General features: G+C 45.6%; 1 protein-coding gene across 1 annotated transcript in view; it reads left to right on the forward strand.

The window, feature by feature from the left end:
* The first annotated feature begins 2,528 nt into the window (after positions 1-2,528).
* The window catches only part of tlx2 (T cell leukemia homeobox 2), a 64,768-nt gene continuing 41,214 nt past the window's right edge, over positions 2,529-26,082 (forward strand). Inside the window, exon 1 of the mRNA XM_041194621.1 lies at positions 2,529-3,132. Within this exon, the coding sequence (XP_041050555.1) occupies positions 2,679-3,132 (454 nt within the window). The 5' untranslated portion in view covers positions 2,529-2,678. The remainder of the gene's footprint in view (positions 3,133-26,082) is intronic.

Raw genomic sequence — 26,082 nt, forward strand, 5'->3', positions numbered from 1 at the left:
GCATTGCTGAACGGTGGAAACAGCTTCAACAGTAATTTTCAAAAGGGAATTGGATAAATACTGGAAAGTTGGGGTGGGGGGAAACTGGTAGGGTTTGGGGCGGAAAGGGCAGGAGAACGGGATCAATTGGCTAGCTCGATCAAAAGTCCAGCCCCGGCACGATGGGCTGAACGGCTTGTCACTGGGCTGTACAGTTCTCCCAAGCCAGTCGAGCGGAAAAAGGAAGCAGGCAGAGGGCAGGAACACGGCACTAATTCATAAATAAAAGCATCAATAAGTGATGGCATTAAGGCATTGTGTTAAGTGTAGCTGATCTTATTAATATCTACAGCCTTCCGCTCAGGTAGGAGTAATGAAAAGCGTCAATCTCGGTAATACATCAGCAGGGCCGAACGGGAGAAATCGAAACAAAATAAATTCTATTTATATGAAGTCTTTTTATAAAAGCATCATCAAGTCTTTCAGAAACGTCCCCAGCCGCGTCGTTAATGAATTACTTTTCAATCCACTAACTTGTGCAGGCAAACGGAACATTATATAAAGCAGCGGCAGTGTCATTATTTGCAGTAATAATAGGCACAGTTGCTATTAACTGCGGGCACCCACTCCATCTGTATAATTTATCTTCGGCTCTTACGGAAAATGAATGGTCAAACACCGCCAATCCTTCACATCTAAGATAATTAAGGAGGAACTCATGAGAGAAATTTCTATTCACGGGGTCACAAATATATATGTTAAATATTATGTATTTATGTCATATTTGGTGTAAAATGTATTCTGCATTGCAATTATCATTCGTTTCATTTATTACAGGGAGTGCGGGCTAGGGACTTTCTATGACAAATTAATTAACAGTAATTATCGGGCAGAATATATTTTTGCACTCGATCCTGTTTGGTTGATTTCTCGTTTGTATTGTTACCTCGTTTCTTTATCTCAGTTATTGAATTCTCCAGTTCCAGGGTTCGATGTTGATAAAATGAGAGCGTAATAAAATCGAATTCAACAAAAATGCACAATAAATGACTAAGTATTTGAGCCCCAAATACATCTCAATGTCGTCCCTCACCAAAAAAAGTAAGCACAAATACTCTAAACAGAAAACCAAGGGAAAAACACGGGTCAAGTTCCCCAAATCTGACCTGAATGTTTAAATTATATATTAAAATTTGCGTACAATTCATTTGTATTATTAATATATATTTCAAAGCAAATAATTGATAATTATATTATGAATATTATTTTATATTGTATCATATTTGCTTCGATTTAAAATTCATTTTGAAACTTTCTAGAAATTAAATTATAGGCTTGTGAAACAATTTGATATTGTAATTACCGAACTCGGATTATGCGCTTCGAAAAAAATTACGTTAAATTGGATTAAATATCGAACTACGCAAGGCAGGAATTCAGCAAATCCTCATCCTTTATCATTCCCAGTTTTAGCGAAATGTATGGAGGATATGAATTGCGGGGAAGAGTTTCCAGTGTTATGAAAATAAAACTAGATGTGCCATGCAAGTCTGATAAATCCTCTCGCACACGCAATAGAAAAAAAAATCCCTGGTCAGAATGTGAGTGAGATAAATACTCACCAAGGAGACACCCTCCGACTTGGCAGAATGGATTTACCGTAATAGCGTTTTGTATTTTTAAAACACTAGTGTTTGGGGGTATTTTTTTGGGGGGGGAGGCGGGATTCCGAAACAGTTTACCGCGAGAATAGTTAACATTCCATTACCCCTAGTCTAGGCGCCCCAGTCCACTCGGCGCATTTGAGGCTGTGATGGAGCTTAACCCAGCTGAAAACTGAATAATTTAAACCTAATTTAGTAACGTTGCATTCTCCCTGCAAATGTTAAAAGCATGTTTTCATCTCCAAAAAACAAAGTGCATAGATAACGAGTTCAGGAGAATTTTTTGAAAATTTGTGGATGGATTTTCCGTCTTTGCGTGTTTGCTATTTGTTAACAACAGAGGGGATAATGATGCAAAAAGCAAGAGACGTTGGGATTGTTTTGTCCTTTTTCGCGTCTTTATTGCAAGTCATTTTTCAGTGCTATTGACCTCCACTGCATGAGGTTTTTTTTGCTGCAAAGGGCGCGTGCTTGAGAGCCGCCCATCCATCGCGCCGCTGGCCAATCGGAATCCAGGCCCCTGGATGGGAGGCGGGGCGAGGAAGGGGCCGCCGAAATTCTCAATGGGAACCCGCTGCTGCTGCCAGAAGCTGGGGTGGCTCCCGCCCAGAGCCGAGGCAGGAGAGGAGAACTCGGCCGTCAATCATAGCAGGACTAGAGCCAATGGCAAGCCGAGGTGGGCGGGAGGAGGAGGTGAGCTGTCAATCAAAGACGGCGCCGACCAATGAGGCAGGAGGACCCCGGGATTTTCGGCGCACCGGCTCGGCTACCTGCAGAAACTCGGATGTAACTCGCCAGAGAGCAAATGCGCTCTTAATTTTTTAAAATAATTATTATATATTTTTTATTTTATTTATTAATTCGCCCAAATCAGGAGGAGGAGGAAAAAAAAATCCATCGTGGACCGTGTGGATTATTTTGTTTACTTTGCTTTTCTCATTCATTTTTTGCAACAGCAACAACTACAACAAAAAACATTTTGGGGGAGAGAGAAAAAAAATTGGAAAATTGAGACAAAAATTATAGTTCAAAAACATGGATCATGCTGCAATTGAGCAAACGCATTCACAACACGAGCCTATAAACTTTGGAATTGACCAAATACTGAACAATTCGGAGCCAGGCAGTTGCATGCACCCTAACCGAGTTGCTGAATCGGATTACCAGATCGCTACCAACGCGTACAACTCTCACCCCGATGGCTACAGTAATGCTTACAATAGCGCCTGCAGTATGGCCGGATTACCGGGATCCTATAATGTTAACATGTCTATGAATATGAATGTAAGTATGAATATGAATCTTAATATGAACAGCGGGGCCGGGGTGATCCGAGTGCCCGCTCACAGACCTATGCCTCCTCCACCTCTCTCGGCCGGGATGCCAACCGTGCCCTGTCTCCCCAGCATGGGCAACATGGCAAACTTATCTAATTTAACTTTTCCCTGGATGGAGAGCAGCAGGCGGTTTGCCAAAGACAGATTAACAGGTGAGGTCTTGCATTTGTGTGGGTGTTGGGTGAATGTTTGATATAACTTGTGTTTTTTTTTAATTATCACTGAAAGAAATTCAGGGCTATGGTGAAAGATCAGGAGGAGTGGGAGCAATTGGCTAGCTCTTTCCAAGAGCCGGCACTGGCACTTCGGGCCGAATGGTCTCCTGAGCTATATTAATAAAATGTCTGGATGAGAGCTACATCTCATAATGGGGGAAAATATAAAAAAAAGGTATGAAAAACGAAGTGATCATCTGAAAACACTACTGTAACAGAAACGCGAAAAGGGAACTTCTCAAAATAAAATAAATCGCAGAAAATTTATTCTATTTGGAAGTTGAAGAAAATTAATCACATTTGGAACCAAACAAGGACGGACTGTCGGTCCCATTCTGGGATGGAGACATTGATAGAATTTCCATCATTTGGAATCATTGCAGTGATATAAAGGATATTTCGTGTGACCTGTTCCAGTAATGGTTTGGGCCTTGTTCGGTTTTAATTATCTATAATTAAACGCCACACTAGCACCCTAAAGAAGAATATAATTACATATATGTATATAAACACCCTAAAGAACAGAATAATATATACATGTATGTATATAACCACACTAACATCCTAAAGAACAACAGGACTATATATATGTGTGTATATAACCACATTAACACCCTAAAGAATAGAATTTTAGAAACATATAATGCATGTACACAACCACATTAACACCCTAAAGACAGAATAATGTGTACATGTATACATATATGGAGAGAGAGGATTAAGCGAATCAATCACTAAGGACATAATTAAATACCATATAATAATTTTTTTTAGGAATGTCCTTGGCAATTAGCTTAATTTTTTATTTAAGAGTATATGTGTCCAAAACGCATGCATCATTTAAAATGTTTGGCGTGAATTTATCAATAGGACCTCCCTACGAGTCAGCCCGTGACTTGAAATGATATTTATTACAGCTTTATAGCAGTCTTGCTGTGTAATAGATCTCGGCTTTGAAGAATGTGGTGTTTTGTGCGTTACATTAAATATGATTTCACTTCTAACTGAGGCCGCGTTTGCTTTGAAGACAGGCATTAATATTATGGATGCTGCTCGCCGTGGCGTTAGCCCGTTGTTTTTGGCCCCACATTGTTCACTGATTTTGTCAGTTTTATTAGCTCCCGTTGTGTTGCCGCGCATCTTATTCCGCCCCATCTACCAGCTTTCTTGTTGCGCCGGGCCAGCTGTGGGATCCCCACGGTCTGCTTAAAGACTGGACGCAAACTGAAGGCTCCCCCCCCACCCCCCCCCCACCCCGCAAGCCACACACATTATATTCAGTGAATTATTATTTCCAAAAGAACTGCAATAGACCCACAAAATAACAGTCGTCCACTCCATCCAAGAGCGTTAAACTGCAAAGCTTGACGTGTTTTCCAGAGATAAACGGCATCGTTTGGAGAAGTGAACATTCGTTTATTCATTGTTATTTTAAATTACAATGTTCACTTAATGATTTCATATAAGTTCATATTTTGTATATGAACAATCTCCGCGATGCATTTACACGTATATGTTTTGTTGGTTTTAGTCATTCTAATATTCAATCATTTCAAAATATAAACAAGTTTCTGATTTTAAACTCTTTTAAATATATATATATACATATTAAACCATTATTGGTAAGTGTGTATAAGGAGCACCGATCATTATTTCAAAGTGAGTACAGAAAGAAGGTCCGGAATTGAAATGAGCGACCAAATTGTCGCATGTTAGCGAGACCAGTTCTTGTTCCAAGAGTGGGAAATGTCTGGAATAAATCAGCCGTACGAATTATTTGCGGCAGCACTATTGGAAGTTATTTGAGGGACAATTTAGATTCTGTAATGAGAAGATTAATGTAATGCAGAGATGAACTTTCCAATCCAGAAACTCCTTGCTGTTGTTGACGGTCTGTGCGGGCCTTGCAACTCCTGTAGTCACACTTTGCAAATTAATGCACTTTCTTGCCCTGACGCAGAGAGCGTATATTTGAAGAAGTCCGAAGCTGTTAAATAAATACACGCTCCGCATCTGCTCTTATATCTATTCACCTACCGCTTTTAATAATAACATTGGCACGTGTGCGGATGTATTAATATTTCGAGTATCTGGGTGCACATGTGTCTCTGTGGACACTGGGCCCACTGATATCTGGATGCCTGTATGTTTAAGTACAAATAAAATTATACCGTTGTACGTGTGAGTGACTGCTAAATTAATTAGAGGCCCTTTGTAAGGGATGATTTTGATAAAGAGAGAAAAAAAATGATAACATCGGAACATTCTGGGAATATACAATGAGGCCCAAGGTCTCTGAAGGACTGATCAGAAAAAATAATTTTTAAACAAAGACAATTCTTTAAGACGTGGGTCTCACTGTCTGGGCCAGCATTTATTGCCCATCCCTAATTGCCCTTGAGAAGGTGGTGGTGAGCTGCCTTCTTGAACCGCTGCAGACCATGCGGTGGAGGTACACCCACAGTGTTGTTAGGGAGGGAGAAAATGTACCAGTCGGCTTGATTATCGCCAGAAAGCAAGAAGGTGGTCACCTCTGTACAAATGTTAATGCAACTTAGTGAACAGCTTTTTGGATTTAGGGAGGGAGTTCCAGGATTTTGACCCAGTGACAGCGAAACAACGGTGATATATTTCCAAGATGGTGACTGACTTGGAGGGGAGCCTTGAGCGGTGACCTCATTCCAAACATTATTTTTCCATCATATCCTCGCTTTCCCCGTTTGAGACAAGTTTCCCTGACAGCTTCTGATCCGATCTTGGAAGCTTAAAGTATTGGTTGGGATGAAGATTTCAAACGAAGATCCAGTCTGCCCTTTGAGGTGAATGTGGAAGATGCCAGGACACTATGGGTTGGATGAGCAGGACAGTTCTTCCAGTGTCCTAGTCAATATTTATCCCTCAAACCAGAACACTAAAGCAGAGGGTCTGGTCAGGCTGATGGTGTGGCATCTTGCTGGACCCAGATTCGTTCTGCCTTTGCCGTCCATGACAAAGCGTCAAAGCTACTTGGAAGGGGTCAGATTCCACGCCAATCGTTAACTCTGCTTCTCTCCCCACAGATGCTGCCAGACCTGCTGAGCTTTTCCAGTACGTTCTGTTTTTTTTTAAAAAATTATTTTCAGAAGTGTTTCGTTGCTTGCAAGAGGACCTGGGGCTGAGCCGCATGAACGAAGGGTCATTTCCTTGCTCGGCCTGACCTGTCTCATTCAGGAGTCCGCTCTCTGGCAACTTTCTTTCCGCGTCGCGAACCTTTGAGCATCTTCAGCATTTTCTGGCTTGGTCCTGCAGCGGCTGTCGGCTCACTTCACGTCACCCTCGCAAACCCCCGCGCCACGCCGTGGGACTGCATTAATGCTCTAACAATCGAAACGACCTGGCTTGATCCACAGGTCTGAACAGACAAGCCAAGTCGGCAAGCTGAGGCAATATTAACCCGTGGAAAGGGATCGACTGGGCGCCGAGGCACTCGCTCCAGTCCACATGGTGCCTGGGGAAGCCCCTGGAAACCAACCGAAATGTCTCAGCGGCCCCTACTGCCTTCTCCGTGTGTCTTTGCAAAGATACAGGGGGAAAAAAAAGTGAGATAGATAGAGGGCAATAAGAAAAGGGGGCTGGGAGGGGTGGGGGAGATATAAAATTGTGATACATTACTAAGTATAGGTATAGAGAGAAGGCAAAAAAAAAGGTTATTAAAAATAGGAACGAGAGGGAGAGAGAGAAGAAAAAAAGAATAAACGTAGGAGTAAGATGAAGAGATAAAAAAAGGGGAAACCATGAGCGGGAGGGAATGAAGGAGGTGAGGATGGATAAAAAGCGGGAATAAATGGAGATCAAGGTTTTGATTCTTACAAGTGCCGCCTTTTATATTTCTGGCGGATATTTAAGAGTATCCGTAGATATTTGTAATAATCGTAGAAGTGAGCGATTTTCAGCGTTCGCCCGTTTTGCAGATTCGACCCAGACACTGCAACATCGAATAATAATGTCTCTGTATGTGTGGGGATTCAGCTTTTTGTCGACATGCACTTCTCTGTGGGGTAAAATGGACAATTCGGTAAAGACTGGGATGGTTGAAGTTTTTATTTGATATAATGTAAAGCGTCACTTGGATCAAGCGGGATTCAACCAGTTCCCCGCGGATCCCCGTCAACCCCTCTTCCCTGGGCCTGGCGGTATGGTAGTCTTCATTTTTTTTGTTGTAAAATATCGATTGACAGCCGTACAATGCAAGTGAAATTAGTGGTAACAAATCATGCCCGAGCCGACCTCATTCCGTGAGTGGAGAGCCAGCGTGGGAACGTCTGGCCGGTCTCTCTTGGCCTTTATTGCCGACCCCCCCCCCCCCCCACCCTCCGGGTAGATCTTAAGGTGAAAAATAACCCCGCACCCCAGCGGTTTACTTGACACCTTCTAACTGTGGACCTCTGTGCCACAAACCTGGAATCTATTTAGATTCTTATAGCACAGGAGGCCGTTCAGCCTCTGTGTCTATACCAGATCTGTGGAAAGGGCTGGCTAATGAATCCCATTCCCCGACCACCCCCCCCCCCCCCCCCCATTTTCAAGTATTTAACCAATTCCCTTTTGAGGGTGACTGTTGAAATCTGCTTCCACTGCCCTTTCAGGCGGCGCAATCTAGATCATAGCAATTTGCTATATAAAAGGGACTCCTAACTTCTCCTAAACAAAAATAAAAATACCTGGAAAAACTCAGCATGTCTGACAGCATCTGCGGAGATGAACACAGTTAACGTTTCGAGTCCGAATGACCCTTCAACAGAACCAAGGAAAAATAGAAAAGAGGTGAAATATAAGCTGGTTTAAGGGGGGAGGGGGGTTGGGACAAGTAGAGCTGGATAGAGGGCCAGTGAAAGGTGGAGATAACCAAAAGATGTCATAGACAAAAGGACAAAGAGGTGTTGAAGGTGGTGATATTATCTAAGGAATGTGCTAATAGGTGACATTAAGGGTAGAAAGCAGGACGAGCAAGGTACAGATAGTCCAAGTGGGGGTGGGGTGGGGGGAAGGGATCGAAATAGGCTAAAAGGTAGAGAGATAAAACAATGGATGGAAATACATTTAAAAATAATGGAAGTAGGTGGGAAAAGAAAAATCTATATAAATTATTGGAAAAAAGGAGGGATCGGAAAGGGGATGGGGATGGAGGAGAGAGTTCATGATCTAAAACTGTTGAACTCAATGTTCAGTCCGGAAGGCTGTAAAGCGCCTAGTCGGAAGACGAGGTGCTGTTCCTCCAGTTAGCGTTGAGCTTCACTGGAACAATGCAGCAGGCCAAGGACGGACATGTGGGCATGAGAGCAGGGTGGAGTGTTGAAATGGCAAGTGACAGGGAGATCTGGGTCATGCTTGCGGACAGATCGAAGGTGTTCCTAATTTCTCCTGTTTCCTTTTCGCGAATGATCTTAAATCTATGTCCCCTGGTCACCGAGCCTTCTGCCAGAGTTCGTCCTCGTCCACATTGTCAAACTTCTTCCAGATTTTGAACGCCTCTATTTAAAAAGCTATTTACATCCATTGCCAGAATCCAGCGCACCCCGCCCCCCCAAGACTCATAGTCATTGTCCTTGCCTCGGTAGCCTTAAAGAAATTAATTTGGGAAGCTGGCAACATTTTGTTTGGGGGTGGGGAGATGGGGTAAAGGTCTATCAGGAGTTGGAAACAGGCACACAAGCATGTTATCTGAATGAAGAAAGAGGCCCACATATCCACTTAATATTTAAACATTGAATCAAGGAGAGACTAGATTCATTTCCAGACCTTTATTCCACCCCTCCCTCACCAGCTCGCTAATCGTAATTGCCTTGCAACAATATTTAACCACAAGAAGGAGAGGTGGTGGCATAGTGGTGTTGTTGATTGACTAGTGTTCCAAAACCTAGTGCAATGCTGTGTGGTACCTGGGTTTGAATCCCATCTATGGCAGATGGTGAAATTTGAGTCCAATAGAAAGTCTGGAATTCATTCTCTGATGATGTTAATTGTTGTAAAAAAAATTACCCATCTGGTTCACTAATGTACATTAGGGAAGGAAATCTGCCATCCTTACCTGGTCAGGCCTCCATGACTCCAGATACATAGCAATGCTGGCCTGGCCAGCGCTGCCCAGGTTCAATGAAAAAAAGAAGGGTGAATTTTCACAGCCGAGTTATTATGGTTTCGAATGAATGCCTGACAGGGTGAGTAGACAGATTCTAGCATAACTTTCAAAAGGATATTGGATATACACTCGGAAAAACATGAACATGCAGGCCTATAGGGAAACTGCAGGGGAGTAGGGATTATGGCTAATTCTCTCAAAGAGCCGGAACAGGTATGATGGACCTTCTGAACTGTAATGACAATGTCAAACCCAATAGGTGGGGAGCACAGCATTTACCAGCGGTGGCTTAGTTGGTGCCCCTCTCTTTTTTGACTCAGAAGTTTGTGGCATCAAGGCTGGCTCCATGTGCCTCTAGGGCTGACAGTTCAGTGCTGAGGGAGTGCTGCACTGTTGGTGGTGCTGTCTTTTGTGTGACACCTCGAACCAAGTCCCCAGGTGTTCCTTCAGGAAGATGGGGGGAAACAATCCCATGGCACTCTTGAAGAAGAGTTCTCCATGGGCGACATGGGCCAGTATTCATCCCTCAAGCAACATCACTAATTAAAGCCAATTTTCTGCTCGTGATCACAACAGGTTTGTGCTGTGCACAAACTGGCTGCACCCCTATATTACAACGGCCAAAAGTGGCTGTAAAGCGCCCTGGTGCGTCATGAAGCGGCGAAAGGCGCTATATTACTGCAAGTCTTTTCATAAAGATGGTTCCTTAAAACGAGAAATTGATTATCCTGGGTGATGTCATTTTAACACGGACAGATTACGTACAGTCCAATGTGAAGATTCTATTTCGAAGCTAAAATATGAACAAGCATTCAATCCAAACAGTTTACAAGCTTTTAAAATCAGAGTTTGACCCATTGGTCTCGTTAAAACCCATCAATTAGAGATTTATCTGCTGCTCAATCTGTCTGGTGTCTGCACTATAGGACCTTGCATTATTCAGTCAAAAATATAACAGTATGTTCCAAACAGTTCTAAATCCACCATCATAACTTTGGAAATAGATCTATATCTTTTCAAAATCATTCCCGGCAAGAAATATAGTGGGCACAAATATGTTGCAATAGTTATTGAACAAGGATGATATATATTGCATAATGATTAAGGCTGCCCAATACATATATACATATACACACAATATAAATTAATAATTTATGAACACAAAATAAGCGGCGTGTCGTCCTGTTTATATCATTTACCATGTATATGTAGTTTAAATGTAACAGTAGATTAAATAATCCGCCAGCCTTGAACTCATAGATATATCTTTACTATATTTTAATAACAAATGTATAATTTGTGGTCGATTGATAGCTGAACAGCTAGTTACACATATACTTATCTGTGCGTGCCCGGGTATATATGGGTCTGGATATATATATATATATATATATTTTAATTGCATAAAGTATTGTGTATGCTGTGTGCATTTGCCTGTGTAGGTAGGACTGTTGATTTACAGCTTTTCTTACCTTTCCATCCTCAATGGACAATCATTGGCACAACCTTGTATTGAACCGCTGACTGTATGGTCCCATTAAGCTCCACAGCATATCTTTCTGTCCCTTTCCCATTTCCACTCGCTTGTTCATTTAGCTACATGACCTTCCTGCACAGACACTACTGTATGGGGACAAAGATTTACCCGGGAATCCGCCTTGGGCCGCCAGAGTTTCACACAATTTGTGTCCCGCCAAACCCCAAGTCATCTTTCTTGGACTCGAACGCAAGTTCTGTCGAAGGGTCATGAGGACTCGAAACGTCAACTCTTTTCTTCTCCGCCGATGCTGCCAGACCTGCTGAGTTTTTCCAGGCAATTCTGTTTTTGTTTTGGATTTCCAGCATCCGCAGTTTTTTTGTTTTCATCCACCCCTTTTGTACGTCAATGATGTTAGATGTTTTTTGAACAAAACCAGGGTTATAAAAAAAAAGCACAATTGCGCGCATTGGAAAAATGTGACCGCTCGGATTGGTGCTGGGGTTCTAAAAAACAGTGACGTGCATAGTAACACTGAAAATATCACTTTAGCGACAGGTCTAAGAAATGATTTTTAATGTCCGTAACTGCATACCCAGGTAGCCCGTTTCTCGCACACAACAGCGGTTATCTGTTACAGGAAACGAAGCAGAAAGTAATGCAAAATGAAACAAGTACTGAGGTCAGAGTCTTGTTAAATGTCACAGCTCAGTAATTGTCTTATCATATATTATAGTGCATTATCTGTACCTAATGATCAGTAATGAGCGTGCAAGGAATGGTTTGCCTGCCTGTTGTATAAACGGCACATTATATGCATGCAGAGGTTTTGTATGTGCAAGTATACACTATAAGTCACAGATAGAACACACCGTTTTTGTCCTTGTCTATTAATGTTTGCGTTCCAAAAACAGTTGTTTTCTAAAATCTATCTCTAAAGACGCTGATCACCCGCCCCCCCCCCCCCCCCCCCCCCCCCCCCCCCCCGCCAAATCCGTGTACTTTATGATGTGCTTTCCATAACCTGGATTTTATTTTTAATATTATAATCATTTTTATCAGAATGATTTCCTCAGTGATTGTGGAATTGGGATTAAACAGGGGAGGCTGTGAAACTCAGGCCCGTTCTTCAGCCGGTAGCCCCAGGTAGTGAAATCTGAGCTGTGTAGAGGCTAGTTCTAATAGCAGAGCATGTCCATTAATATTTCACCAGAGGAATATGCTCTTTAGGATTCGTTTATCAATGGTTAGACCCTGCAGTGAACACTTTGTGGGAGAAGCTATTATTTTATTGCTCTGTGTAAGTCTATGTGTGTAACACAGGTCTGTGTGTGTTCCCTCTAGGTACAGTATGTATATATGTATGCATATATGTATGCGTTTGTGTGTGTATATATATATATATATATTAAGGACACCAATATTCTCTCTCCCTTTAACCCAGTTCAACTCCTCCACTGTCTCCAAATTATCCTACTTGTCCAGCATCCAGTGCTGGATGAGCTGAAATTTCCTCCAATTAAATATTGGAAAGACTGAAGCCCTCTTGCTTGCTCCCTCTCCACCGACTCCATCCCTCCCCTTGGCAACTGTCTGAAGCTGAACCAGACTGCATCCTCGGTGCCACATTTGATCGCGAGATGAGCTTTCAGCTGCATATCCGTGCTGTTGCCAAGACCGCCTATTTCCAGCTCTGTAACAGTGCCTGACTATGCCCCTCCCTCAGTTCCTCTGCTGTTGAAATCCTCACCTATGCCTTTGTTACTCCAAACTTGACTATTCTTGCACATCCCTGACCAGCCACTCACATTATACTCTCCATAAACTTGAGGACAAGTGTACCTGTGTGCTAACTCGCAGTAAATCCTGCTCACACAAATTTCCCTGTGCTTGCTGATCTATACTGGCTCCCAGTTAAGCAATGGCTCAATTTTAACATTCTCATCCTTGTTTTACAAACCTTTCCATGTGCTCATCCCACCACCCACCCCCCCAATCTTTGTAACCTCCTCCAGCCCTATAATCCTCTGCGATATCTGGTGTTCCTCTAATTCATCCCCAAATTTAATTGCCCTACCACTGTTGACCATGCTTTCAGCTGTCAAGGTCCCAAGCTCCGGAAATCCCTCCCTAAACCTCTCCACCTCGCTACCTCACTTGCATTCTTTCAGATCCTGCTTAAAACCTATCTCTTTGATGAAGCTTTTGCTTGGTTTCCCAAATAGCTCCTAATGTGGCTTGGTGTCAAATTTTATTTTATAATGCCTCTGTGAATCACCTTAGGCCATATTATAATGTTAAAGGTGCTATATAAATACAAATTGTTGTTCTTATGTAACTCCAGATAACAATGGCAACTCACATCCATATACCACCCTTAACCTAGAAAAAACATCCCAAGGCACTTCTCATCGACTGTAAGCAGGAGAATATTAGGAAGGATGGTTAGAGACTTGCTCAAGAGCTGGGATGTGGAGAACAAGAGAAGTTTAAAAAGATTGTGCAAACCTAAGGACCTAATTGGCAGAAGGCGCAGCAATCAGTGGTGGAAGAAGGGAGTGGGTGACAGACAAGAGTGCAGGGACTTCAGAGAGTTGTAAGGCTGCGGAGGCTTACAGAGGCAGGGAAAGGTGAGACCATGGATGGATTTAAACATGACATTGAGAATTTTAAACTTGAGATGTTTGCTGGACATGGAGACAATGTAGATCAGTGAGTAAAGGAGCGATGGTTGAATGGTGAACTCCTCCCAAACATCAAATTCTCCTTTTCTGACTCAGTTTTGTCCTGATGTCTTCCTTCCTCTTTCTAGTAGGCTTCACAAACCAATGCCTGCCATCAGTCTAACTACTGCTTCCTCATTGACCTTAGCTCTCCTGCTCTTTTCAGCCTCATCGGTCTTGGCCTGCCTTGTGGGTCTTCACCTGTGGAGTAAATTATAACATTTAAATCCATGCTAGCTTTATTTTTCATATAGCCCAAGTTACCAATATCAACAGATTTCAAGGTGTGTTTACACTGTTATGATCCTGGACCAGAATCCCAAGTTTTTGGTAAGATCCAGTTAGGGACCGATAACAAAGTTTGAGATTCAAGACACTTTGCGGAGAGAATAAAGCCACAAGATTCTATGGGTTCCGAACAAACAAAAATAAATTTACTGTCCAAGGTCAGAAAGATAAAACAATTTACAATATCTGTCTTATACTCTAACACTCAGGGCTAATATGAGGTACATATGAATTAACAGGCAAACTGTGATCGAACATACCATGTTGCACAATAAATGGCAGGTGCAACCAAGACAGGTTCCTTGGATTTCTCAACAACCAACCCAGATGTCAGTAAACACGGAGTCAACCAATCTCACTGAAACTCTGTCTCCCTCACGAAGGATTTCAGTCTTCACCTTTGAAGATCTCACCTTGGAATTCACTCCAAAGGCCGCTGCAACTCAGACGATGTCAACAACAGCCCACCTTGTAGGGTTTCAATCTTGTTTCCAGAGATTTCGTTCCCCTGAATTCCTGATTATGCACTCAGGCACCAACTCATTAGCGCAGCTTCAGGTCTTTGGCTGTACTGAGCAGAATACTACTGCACCAAAGAGGTATTTTCACCCCCAAATCCCTGCAGCATGCAGTCATCAGCCTTCTTTCATCACCAGGGCTTTTCTTAAGCCCTCTTGGCTTTCCTGGTCTGCACATGCATGGAAACACCTGGGCTTGTCAAGGACTTGGAGTTCCATAAAACCATAGAAAAAATACGGTGCAGAAAAAGGCCATTCAGCCCAGCATGTCTGCACCGGCCAAAAAGAGAAAAAAGAAACTAGCCACTCATTTTAATCTCACTTTCCAGCACCTGGTCTGTAGCCTTGCAGGTTACAGCACTTCAGATGCAGATCCAGGTGCCTTATAAATGAGTTGAGCATTTCAGCCTCTACCACCAACTTAGGCAGTGAATTCCAGACACCCACCAGCCTCTGGGTGAAAAAGCTTTTCCTCTTGTCACCTCTAAGCCTACCAATCGCCTTAAATCTATGTCCCCCAGTAATTGATCCCTCAGCTGGGGGAAACAAGTCTTTCTTGTCTACCCTATCTAGACCCCTCTTAATTTTGTACACCTCAATTAGGTCACCCCTCAGTCTTCTCTGTTCTAAGGAAAACAACCCTAGCCTTTCCAATCTTCCCTCATAGCTGCGATTTCCTGACCTTGCACACCAACAAGCCTAGATTTCCAAACAACACTTCTTTTGCCTCTGATTGCTGTGCAACCAAAGTGGGCTAATAAACATGAAAACTGCAGTACAAACTCAACAGCTACAATGTTACATAGAATTATATACATCACAGAAACAGGCCGTTCGGCACCACAGGTGCTTATACAGCACATTCCTTTCAGACATGGGATGTGGGCACTGCTGGCTAGGCCAGCATTTATTGCACAACCCTAATTGCCCTTGAGAAAGTGGTGGTGAGCCGCCTTCTTGAACCGCTGCAGTCCCTGTGGTGTAGCTACACCCACAGTGCTGTTAGGGAGGGAGTTCCAGGATTTTGACCCAGCGCAGTGAAGGAACGGCGATATATTTCCAAGGCAGGATGGTGAATGACTTGGAGGGGAACTTCCAGACAGTAGTGTTCCTATCTATCTGCTGCCCTCGTTTTTCTAGATAGTAGTGGCCGAGGGTGCTGCCTAAGGAGGCTTGGTGAGTTCCTGCGGCGCATCTTGTAGATGGTACACAGTGCTGCCACTTTGGGGTGCCAATCAAGTGGGCTGCTTTGTCCTGGATGGTGTTGAGCCTCTTGAGTGATGTCGGAGCTGTGCACATCCAGGCAAGTGGAAAGGATTCCATCAGAGTCCGGAGTTGTGCTTTGTAGTTGCTCCTCCTACCCAAATTCTCCTTCCTGTACTTCTCTTACTTCCCCTTAAATGCAACAATGTTTCAGCCTCCCCTTGTGTAGCAATTTCCACATTCTCACCACCGTCTAAATGCATTTTTCTGAATTAGAATAGAATTGAATTTATTAATCACTATCTTATATTTATGGTGCCAAGTTCTTTCAAACATATTCATCTTTTTAAAGACCTCAATCAGTTCACCCCTCATCACTCCCTTTTCTGGAGAGAACAGCCCCAGCTCATTCCATCTTTCTGAAATCCATGCCCAGGGTATTTAGACAGCGCTCTTTTAGGTGTGTTACAAACACCAAGTGGGTTGTGGTGCCGGACTAGTGACTCATGCAGTGAGAATTCAAATCACACCCTGGAAAGTTGTATCACTATAGGATAAGCAATTATGGAGTAGTATGGAGTAGTAGGCCATTCAGTCCATCAAGGCTACTCTGGTTCTTTCCGCAATTTAATCCCAACCCCCAGCTCTTTCCCCATTCCCTGCAACTTTTTACTCATTCAAGTATTGACCTGACTCCCCTTTGAAGGCTACTATTGGACTTGTTCCCACCTGCCTGTCAGGCAGTGCATTTTAAATACTAACCCTCGTTCCATAAAAATGGTTTTCCCCATGTCTCCTCTCATTATTTTGCCAATCACCCTTGATCTTTGCTCTCTGGTTATCAACCCTCAGCCATTGGAAAGAGTTTCTCCACTTACTCTATCTAAACCATTCATGATTTCAAGCACTTATGCTGAACTCCCTTTTAGCATTCTCTGCTGAAAGGAGAACAACGCCAGGTTCTCCCTCATCTCCGGAACCATTCCAGTCAACCTCTTCAGCACCCTCTCCAAAAATTTCACTTTAATCTTAAAAATTCCCAAATAATTTATTAAATCTGTTCTAGCAATGATAAGACACAGCCATTCTTTTCTCTCAGAGGTTCATGAGTCTTTGGAACCCCCTTCCCTGGAAAGCTGTGGAGGCAAAGTCATTGAATATTTTTAAGGCAGAGGTAGATAGAGTGTTGACAAACAAGGGAGTCAAAGGCTCTAGGGGTAGGTGGGTATGTGGAGTTGAAGCCACAATCAGATCTGTCATGATCTTATTGAATGGCAGACCAGGTTCAAGGGGCCAAATGGCCAACTTCTGCTCCTAATTCTTATGTCACCATTTTTTTTTCCTTCATGGGACGTGGGTGTTGCTTGCTAGGGCAGCATTTATTGCCCATCCCTAAATACCCTTGTTCAGAGGGCATTTAAGAGTCAACCACATTGCTGTGGGTCTGGAGTCACGAGTAGGCCAGACCAGGTAAGGTTGGCAGATTTCCTTCCCTAAAGGACATTAGTGAACCAGATGGGTTTTTCCTGACAGTCGACTGTGTTTTTATTATGGTCGTGAGACTTTTAATTCCAGATTTTTATTGCCATTCGAAGCCGGGTCCCCAGAGCATTACCCCAGGTCTCTGTATTACCAGCCCAATGACAATACCACTATGCCACTGCCTCCCCATTGTCCTAATGTCGTTCATCAAGAAGGGAATGTGCCACTCCCATATGGTCTGGCTTACATATATCTCCAGTCCTACGCTCCTTGGTTAGCCCAATGTCCCCTGAAGTGGCCTAACAAGCACCTAATTTATAAAGAAACAAAAAGGGGGGAATAAATAAAAAAACATAAATTGAACAGCCTGGTTCTAACATCAGGGCCCCACCTGACTCCAGAATTAGCCTAAGCAAGGATCACAGGAGGCTCACGGGATCAGTTCAGGCCATGGTCCCTATTGCTGTGCTATGTTTAGTATCAGTAAGAAAGTGGTTGCACTGATACGACATTTGTGAATGAAGGCTCGGTGTTTGGGATTTGTCCAGCAACAAGGCAACAGTGCTGGGCCTGAGTCTTTCCAAAGTTCAGGGATAGCAGATTTCAAACAGAACAAATCAGGGAATAAGAAACCTTCAATGGAAAAGAGACCCAGAACCTTGCTGAGGAGATAGTCTCATTTGTTGGAGATGGTCATTGCTTGGCGTTTGTGTGGCACAAATGTTACTTGCCACTTGTCAGCCCAAGCCTGAATGTTGTCCAGGTCTTGCTGTATTTGGACATGGACTGCTTCAGTATCTGAGGAGTCACGAATAGTGCTGAACATTGTGCAATCATCAGCGAACATCCCCACTCCACAACGATCTTTCTTTGTGCTAGGTGTGACTCCAACCAGTGGAGAGTTTTCCCCCGATTCCCATTTATTTGACTTCAGTTTTGCTAGGGCTCCTTGATGCCACACTCAGTCAAATGCAGACTTGATGTCAAGGGCAGTCATTCTCACCTCACCCCTGGAGTTCAGCTCTTTTGTTTATGTTTGAACCAAGGCTGTAGCAAAGGAAGGCAGCTGGCAGAATGATACACGTCACTCTAATTTCTTGCTAGGTTAATTTTGTTTTATTCTCCCCCTTATCCCTTCATATTTTCTTTCTTGCCTTCCTGCTTCTACAAGTTACCAGTCAGAGTAAAGGAGGTCCAAGTGTGCACAAGTCTTAACAGCTCCTGGCAATGACACTCTGCAACTTGCAACAGGAGATGGGTCTATAGGGCAGGATAGATCTCTCAACCGTGAAGCCTTTCTCACGGAATAGTAAAATCTTAAAGTGGGCGTAGAAACATTTAGACCTATTGCAAGATAGATACACAGATTAGTATACACACAGGCAACGGCAGGAAAAGATAATAAGGTAGCTAAAATACCCAATTATGTAATCCCTGTCTTCATACAAAAGCAAGGAAATTCTTCTAAACCTTTACTTTGCCCAGCTCTGGGCAACACCCTTTAGGGAGAATGTGAAGGCTTTAGAGAGAGCGCAGAAAAGGTTTACTGGAATGGTTCCAAGAACGAGTTCCACGGATAGTTTAGAGAAGTTGGAATTAGATTCAACAGTAACTTTCAAAAGTGAATCGGTATGTATTTGAAGAGGAAAATTTTACTGGAAGAATTTTATGAAAAAAGAGCAGAGGATTGAGACTAATTGGACAGCCATTTCAAGGAGCTGAATGACCTCCATCTACTTGCATACGAACATGCAAATTAGGAGCAGGAGTAGATCACCTCCGAGGCAGCTCTGCCATCCAATAAGATCATGGCTGAAATGATTGTGGCCTCAACTGCACTGCTGTTAGAGTTCTAGGGACCCAAGGCCCTCAGAGAGAAAAAAATTCGCCTAATTTCCATCTTAAATGGGAGGCCCCTTATTTTTAAACTGTATCCCCTGGTTCTGGTCTCTCTCACAAGGGGAAACATCCTTTCAGCATCCACCCTGTCAAGTCCCCTCAGGATCTTACATGTTTCAATAAGATCACCTCTCATTGTTCTGAACTTCAATGGATATAGGCCCAGCCTGTCAAACCTTTCCTAATAAGGTAACCCCACCATTCCAAGAATCAGCTGAGCAAACCTTCTCTGAACTGTTTCTAATGCAATTATGTCCTTTCTTCTGTTCAGCAAGATTCTATCATTTGTTTAAGGAAAAATGTGGTTCGGATTGCGATAGGTACAACAGTTGCAGCACTGCAGTTGAACTCAGTATTCCTTTGAGTTAGGTTGTGGGTTGTGAGCTCAGAAGGCTGACGCTCCAGTGTAGTACTGAGGGAGTGCTACACTGTCAGAGATGCTGTCTTTTGAGTGAGATGTTAAAATGAGGTCCTCTCAGGTCAATGTAAATCACATGACACTACTTTGAAGAAGAGAAGGGGCAGTTCTCCCCAGTGTCCTGGCCAATATTTATTCCTTGACCAACATCACAAAATGCAGTTTATCTGGTCATGATCACATTGCTGTCTGCGGGATCTTGCTGTGTGTAAATTAGCTGCCGCCTTTCCTACATTACAGCAGCGAGTATACTTCAAAAAGTACCTCATTAGCTGTGAAGCACTTTGGGATGTCTGGTGGTTATAGAAAAGTACCATATAAATGCAAGGCCTTCTTCTTTTGAGGGGTCGTGCCAATTGTCTTCCATGCTTCCAACAATTAAACCGTGATTACACTTCAAAAAATGCATCATTGGCTGTAAACCTCCTTGGGGCCAGAAGCCGTGAAAGGTAGTTCATAAATATAAGTTTTTTTTGCTATAGCTAAGATGGGGAATATCAGGCAGGTTGCTGATGGGAAGAGTGTTGGTTACTGAAAGTGTCTGTTAAAGAAGTCTTCGTAGCCTTCTGTATATTACTAGCAAGTCTTTACTAACTAATCTTAACTATATACATATAAACAGTAAAGGGCACAGGCAAGGAGCTATATCCATGTCCAGGGGTGGAATTTTCAGTGCCCGCTGGCTTTGGGCACCATGGCGGGTGTGGGCGGACACTCTGGTGGGAAGGCCAAAAATCTGTTTCACGCCGTGAAACACGTTTGCAATCATTCGCTCCACCCGTCAGTGGCGGGCCGCATTTCCTGCTGCCGGGCGTCAGGAGCTTCATTGTAATACATCTGCATATCATTATAGGCCCAGCTCGCCGGAATCATCCCCTCACACTGGATCATCCAAGCACTTCACGCCGATGTGTTTCACAACAGCATATATAAGGCATGCAGCTGGCGAGCTGCACCTCGAGGGGAACTCGGAGGTGAGTGCACAGTAACGTTGCTCAGCGCTCGCGAGGGTCGCCTGTTGGACCTCAAGGTTGAGGAGCCGCACATTCAGACGCGGGCACAGGCAAGTCGCTTTTTCCAAGCTGGCTGACAGTGCAGTGCTGGGGCAAGGACTGTCCTGCGGTTGAGGCAAGTTAGTGGGGGGGCAAGGGCTGCCCTGGGGTTGAGGGGAGTTAGTGGGGGGCAAGGGCTGCCCTGGGATTGAGGCGAGTTAGTGGGGGGGGCAAGGGTTGCCCTGGCATTGAGGGGAGTTGGGGAGGGACAGGGGCTGCCCTGGGGTTGAGGCAAGTTGGTGGGGGGCAAAGGGCTGCCCTGGGGTGGGGGCATGTTGGGGCGGGGTAAAGGGCTGCACTGCCGTTGATGGTGCTGCACAAGCGTGTGTGGGGGGAGTGGGTGGAGGGAAGTGGCCACGCATTAGGAAATCTTTATATAAAGTGACCATTCCTCTGCCACTTAGACAGTTCAGGCACAGCCACATTACACGCTTACCTGCCCATTCAAGCAATGCAGAGTCCTGAAAGTGCTACCAAATGTTCCAGAACTCTTTAGCCCTCGGGCAAAGACTGCAAACTAATGAGCGTTTTAGTGGACTCCAGTACGGTTGGACAGCTGGGAAAGTTGTCCAATCTCCTTGCTAAGATTGGAGCAGTCACTGGTGGGTCTCACAGCCCCTTGCAATGTCATCATCCCAGTTTGGACCAGTCTCCCCCTGGCAGCCTTGCAATGTGGGTTAGGAGAATGTCTGTGCCTGAGCTGAGAGCACAGCATGCAGACCAGTGGGCAAAGCTGCCGCCAAATTGGTCAGACGGAGTGGAGCAGAGGTGGATGGGCTATCGGGCAGCTATGCAGTGCACTGAACTCTGGTCATCCAAGTGGTTGCCAATACTTCTGGGATGCATTAAGACGCCTTCAGACTTGACCAAGAGAGGTTCTTAGTGCACCCATGCTAACCCATGTGTCTCTCTCTTTCCTCTTGGAGGAGTACATCAGAAGCATGGAGCCTGGTGACAGACCTGTGTGTCTCATTCCTTACAGAGAGTGGAGACAATGGAGAGAGCAATGGAGGCACCTGGCTGGACAGAGGGAGGAGCAACACCCTCAGGATGAAGGGACGTCTGCGACTCCTGTTCACGCTGCTGAAAAGCCACATCGATCTGTCATTGGTCAGTGCCTAGCTAGACGCAGGACCTATAGCCTTTCATTCCTACAGGTGACCAAGAACCAGTATCGCTGAAGACTACGCGTGTCCAGGGAACTGGTCAGTCACATCTGCCACTTGCTGCAGGATTTGGAGCCATGGGGACATGGAGGGCATCCATTTACACTGGCCGTGTAAGTGACAATGGCGCTCAATTTTTATGCCAGTGGCTCCTTTCAGGGCTCCACAAGCCCTCAAGTCACAAGCCTCCCCCTACAAATGCACCCATGAGGTCACGGACGCCACCTTTGCAATGGCACACAACTTTGTGCATTTCACCCAGGACCAGGAAAGCCAGGGAGTGCTGGGATTTGCCCAGATCTCAGGTTTCTCACAGGTGCAGGGTGCCAACAACTACACTCACATGGTGCTCATATCCATGGCAACTATGGTCAACTATGTCAACTGCAAGGGCTTCCCTCACTGAATGTTTAGCTGCTGTGCAACCATCACAAATGCATCTTGCAGGTCTATGCACAGTTCCCAGGGAGTGTCCACGGCTCCTACATCCTTAGCAGGTCTCAGATCCCTGACGTCTTCCAGAGTCCACAGAGGCTGCAGGGGCGGCTCCTCGGGGACAAGGGCTACCCACAGAGGACGTGGCTGATGGCACCCGTGCGGCAGCCTCAGAGTGTAGCAGAGCGAAGATATAACATGGCTCATGCTGCAGCTCACAGCTTGGTGGAGCAAACCACCAGAATGCTGAAAATGAGGTTCTGGTGGCTGGATCGGGCTGGTGGAGCCCTGCAATACAGTCCGCGGAGAGCGCCATGCATTGTCGTCACCTGCTGTGGCCTTTACAACCCGACACTTGAACAGAGAGAGGAGCTGACTGAGGAGGAGATGGAGGAGCTTCACGTCTCTTCCAATGAGGAGAATGTCGACGGAGATGAGGGTGAGGAGGTCCTCGAAGGTGATGATGCAGGCGATGCTGGCCAGATGAGGCAGGCGCGCTCGGGAGGCCCTCATAGCTGCTACATTCATGGAGGATGATGACGACATGCAGTGAGGAGACACCATAGATCCTCACATTGCGTCTGTGAATCTTTGACTGCAGCCTGGCTTATGACAGCGCACATACCCTCTGTGATAAGGATCCTGTATTGGAGATGCAGCGGCCACCCTAATAGACACTCAATTCCAGGAGGATGATGATGACATGCAGTGAGGACACTCCATAATCTTCACATAGCCTCTGAGAATGTCTGACTCCTGTGTGGCTGAGGGCAGCTCGCTTGGGCTCTGTGATCAGGGTCATATCATAGAGACGCAGCCATGAAACTTTAAAAGCACCTGATCCTTTGTCAGGCTTCAGCACCTCAGCCCTTCAGGAGCACAGCATCGCCAGTCACAGATGCTGAAAAGATGGGAGCCAGCCCCATCGTAAAGGTGCTGAGAGCACACAGAGAGAATGATGGAACTCTGTGATGCTTGCCCACGACATTCAGGCAACAATGACAAGCACCGTAGAGGTGCAGACATCGGTAATGTCTCCAGTGAGTGTGAAGCTGGACCATCGCTTTGGTCTGAAGGTTACACACTGCACAGGGAAAAGACCCTGGACTGAGACATCTGCCTTTATCTTGTGCAAGGACCAAGGTTTCACAGCTGAGCGACACGAACACTGCTCATCAGAACAAGGAGCCATAGGCAAGGAGACATTCTTGGAGTTCATTTACAAAGTCATCCAGCTGGCCAGCGAAGAGCTGGACCGTTCCTATGCAGATGGTGAGGTACGTATGCACAACTGATTAAAACTCATGCCCAGCTGTGCAACTACATCCTCTTTAACTTTCCAAACCCTGCCACTACGTCTTGGTGCTCCCCGGACATCCACAGCAGAGGTGGAGGCAGCCTGCTGACTGCTACGCCCTGTCTGTGATGACCTTGACGGGTGTCCTCTGGAGAGCCGAGACCTGGAGGGCCCCAAACTACTTCTGGGGTCCTGCTGTGTGGCAGTGGCACCCTCCTTGACCTGTGGAGCTGGATTTGTTGGGGTCACAGGAAGAGGGAATTAGGATGGGCCGAACACTCCCGGAGTCACCTGGGCAGATGGCCCTGGGGGGGGTGCACCTGCTGATTCTCCTCCCTATGGGTGCCTGAGGGCCCATGGCTGACTCCTTTAGGAGAAGGGGAAGCTTCAGTGAGATCGAGCTGCCCCGGACCCCTCTTGCGTTGACACTGTTGGAGGCCAACTATGTGTCAGCAATCGAGTTCACCTCACACGGCAGTGCAAGACCAATGCCCTAGACTAAGGTCTCCATGCCAGCCGCCATCATACCAGTGTTGACTTCGGTGTTGTTGGCATGCCAGTGCTACCACTTCCGACTGAAGGCAGATGGACTCCTCCATCATGCCTTGCGATCTGAGGAGTGAAGCGGACATCACTTCCTGATGTTCCCGAGCTTGCTTTTGCAGCGCCAGCAACTGAGGTATGACTGAGTCAAGAGGCTCCTCATCTGACTCGGACTCAGCAGATTTCTGGCCTCCAGCAGTCCTCCGAGTGCCAGAAACCTGGGAAGTCCCTGCCTCCGCCTGCTGTGGATCAGACAGTGCGATGTGCTCACCAGATTGTGACCCCAAGGCTACTCTGGAACTAGGTCCCACCGAGTTGTGTGTCTCTGTGTTGGTGGAGGGTGTGGGTGAGCGCTCTGACGGGACTTCAGTTGGCGTTTCAGCAGAATCTTCTTCTGAAGTGTCTTCAGGGCTTGAGTCGTGAACCTTGGTCATGGACTCCCTCAGCTGTTTCCAAGATGTGCCTGCAAAAGCAAGGAAAGATAATTAGTGCACAGCAGTGGCCTGAGAAACAGGACACATCACTCACAGCATGGAATAGTCCAGATCCTCGCCGGCCAGCTGGATGACTCTATTTTCAAAGTCCGTTAGGACCTTGATTTCAGACATTCCTCCACCGGTCTGCTACCTGTCCCTTTCGTTGGGTGCCAGCTTGTCCTGCAGGAATAGAGATGGAGATAGCGTAAGCAGGACACCTACCAGGCCAGCTGATAAGTATGCCAGGCATGTGTGGCTGGTGAGTTGTTCCATGGACAGGATGAGGGCAATGAAGGTGAGTGTGAGAGAGAGAATGGTGATGTCCCTTGAGTGAGTGAGATTCCTGTGGACGTGTGCTGGGTTTGTGAGTATGTGAGTTGAGAGTGATGAGAAGAGCGACTTCCCTGGCAGAACAGAGGAGGTCATTCACCCTCTTTCAGCACCGGGCGGCTGCCCTCTTTTTGCAGGGCGTTGGCACTGACCACCGCTGCCTTCCCAAGTTTCTGTCACTTGGAGGACTGCTGGAGGCCAGAAATCTGCTGAGTCCGAGTCAAATGAGGAGCCTCTGGACTGTTGCAGCCCATCCTGCGGCCGAGCGGGTATAGAGAACATCACGGTGGGCCTCCACGATATCCAGAACGCGTCACCGAATCGGGGGTCCGCAGTTTTCTTGCCCTTCGGGGCCATATCTTCTGTGCAGCAGTCTCAGGCTGGAAGCGCCGAGAGGTGTCTGCACGGCTGCACTTTAAATATGGCGCCCGGCATGAGGAAGCGAGGAGGTGGTGGCGTGGCGGGTGGATAAGAACCCGCCCACCACCCAAAGGGTGTGTTTCCCGGGAAGGCATGATTAACGAGGTGGGTTTGGGATGATGTGGCCTGAAAAGCTGCCATTGCGGCCGGTGGGTAAAACGTTCTTTCTCCTGCCTGCTACCGCACTAAGTACAAATCTGGGACGATTCTGCCCTAGGTCTCAGCACCACACTGATCCTCGGTCTGGGTCATGTGCCTCCTTGCACCACTGCGTGAGCAGGACTTTACTCCATCCCACACTAACCCTGCATGTACAATTTCCCTGCTCCTGTTGCCGGCCATTGGCCCCTGCAGGATTATGGGAGTTTGTGGACACCAGTTTTGGGTCCAGTTCAGGCGCGATGCCCCTTGTGGTGCAGTAGCCCTGTCTACACTCACACAAGAAGGATCACTGCTAGCCGAAGGGGGAGCAGTCCCCGTGGTTGACACATTATAAAAGAACATGTCGACAGTTTCGCAAAAAGAACTTGAATTCCTGCAATGATAAGAAATAGGAACAGGAATAGATCACACAGCCCCTGCATCCTGCCCCTCAATAAGACCCTGGCAAATCCCCTACATTAGATCCACTTTCTTGCCGTATCCTCATATCCCCTGTTTTTGATGTATCTATATTGCACTTGGTAGCATCTCAGATGCATCTCAAAGTACATTGAGCCCAGAAGACAAGGAGCAGATGGGCCTTGGTTTAAGGTACAATCCAAAATATGGCATGTCCGACTGCGCAGTACTACCTCAATACTGCACTGGGAATGTCAGTCTAAACTACATTCTCAAGCCGTTTGAATGAAACTTGAGGCTGTGGAGATTCTGACTTAAGAGGGAGGGTGATACTCACTTATCGAAGTTTAACAATGAAGAGCTTTTTGAAGTACTATATAGTATAGCCCCCCGTTTTAATACCTGCACGTGCACACTTCAAGCAGTTGTCGCTGGGTAATGATCAAGAGCTGGGGCCCTGTCTGACCTTCACTGTCCCTGG

This window comes from Carcharodon carcharias, chromosome 1 (assembly GCF_017639515.1).
Source record: "Carcharodon carcharias isolate sCarCar2 chromosome 1, sCarCar2.pri, whole genome shotgun sequence".
Taxonomy (NCBI): Eukaryota; Metazoa; Chordata; class Chondrichthyes; order Lamniformes; family Lamnidae; genus Carcharodon; species Carcharodon carcharias.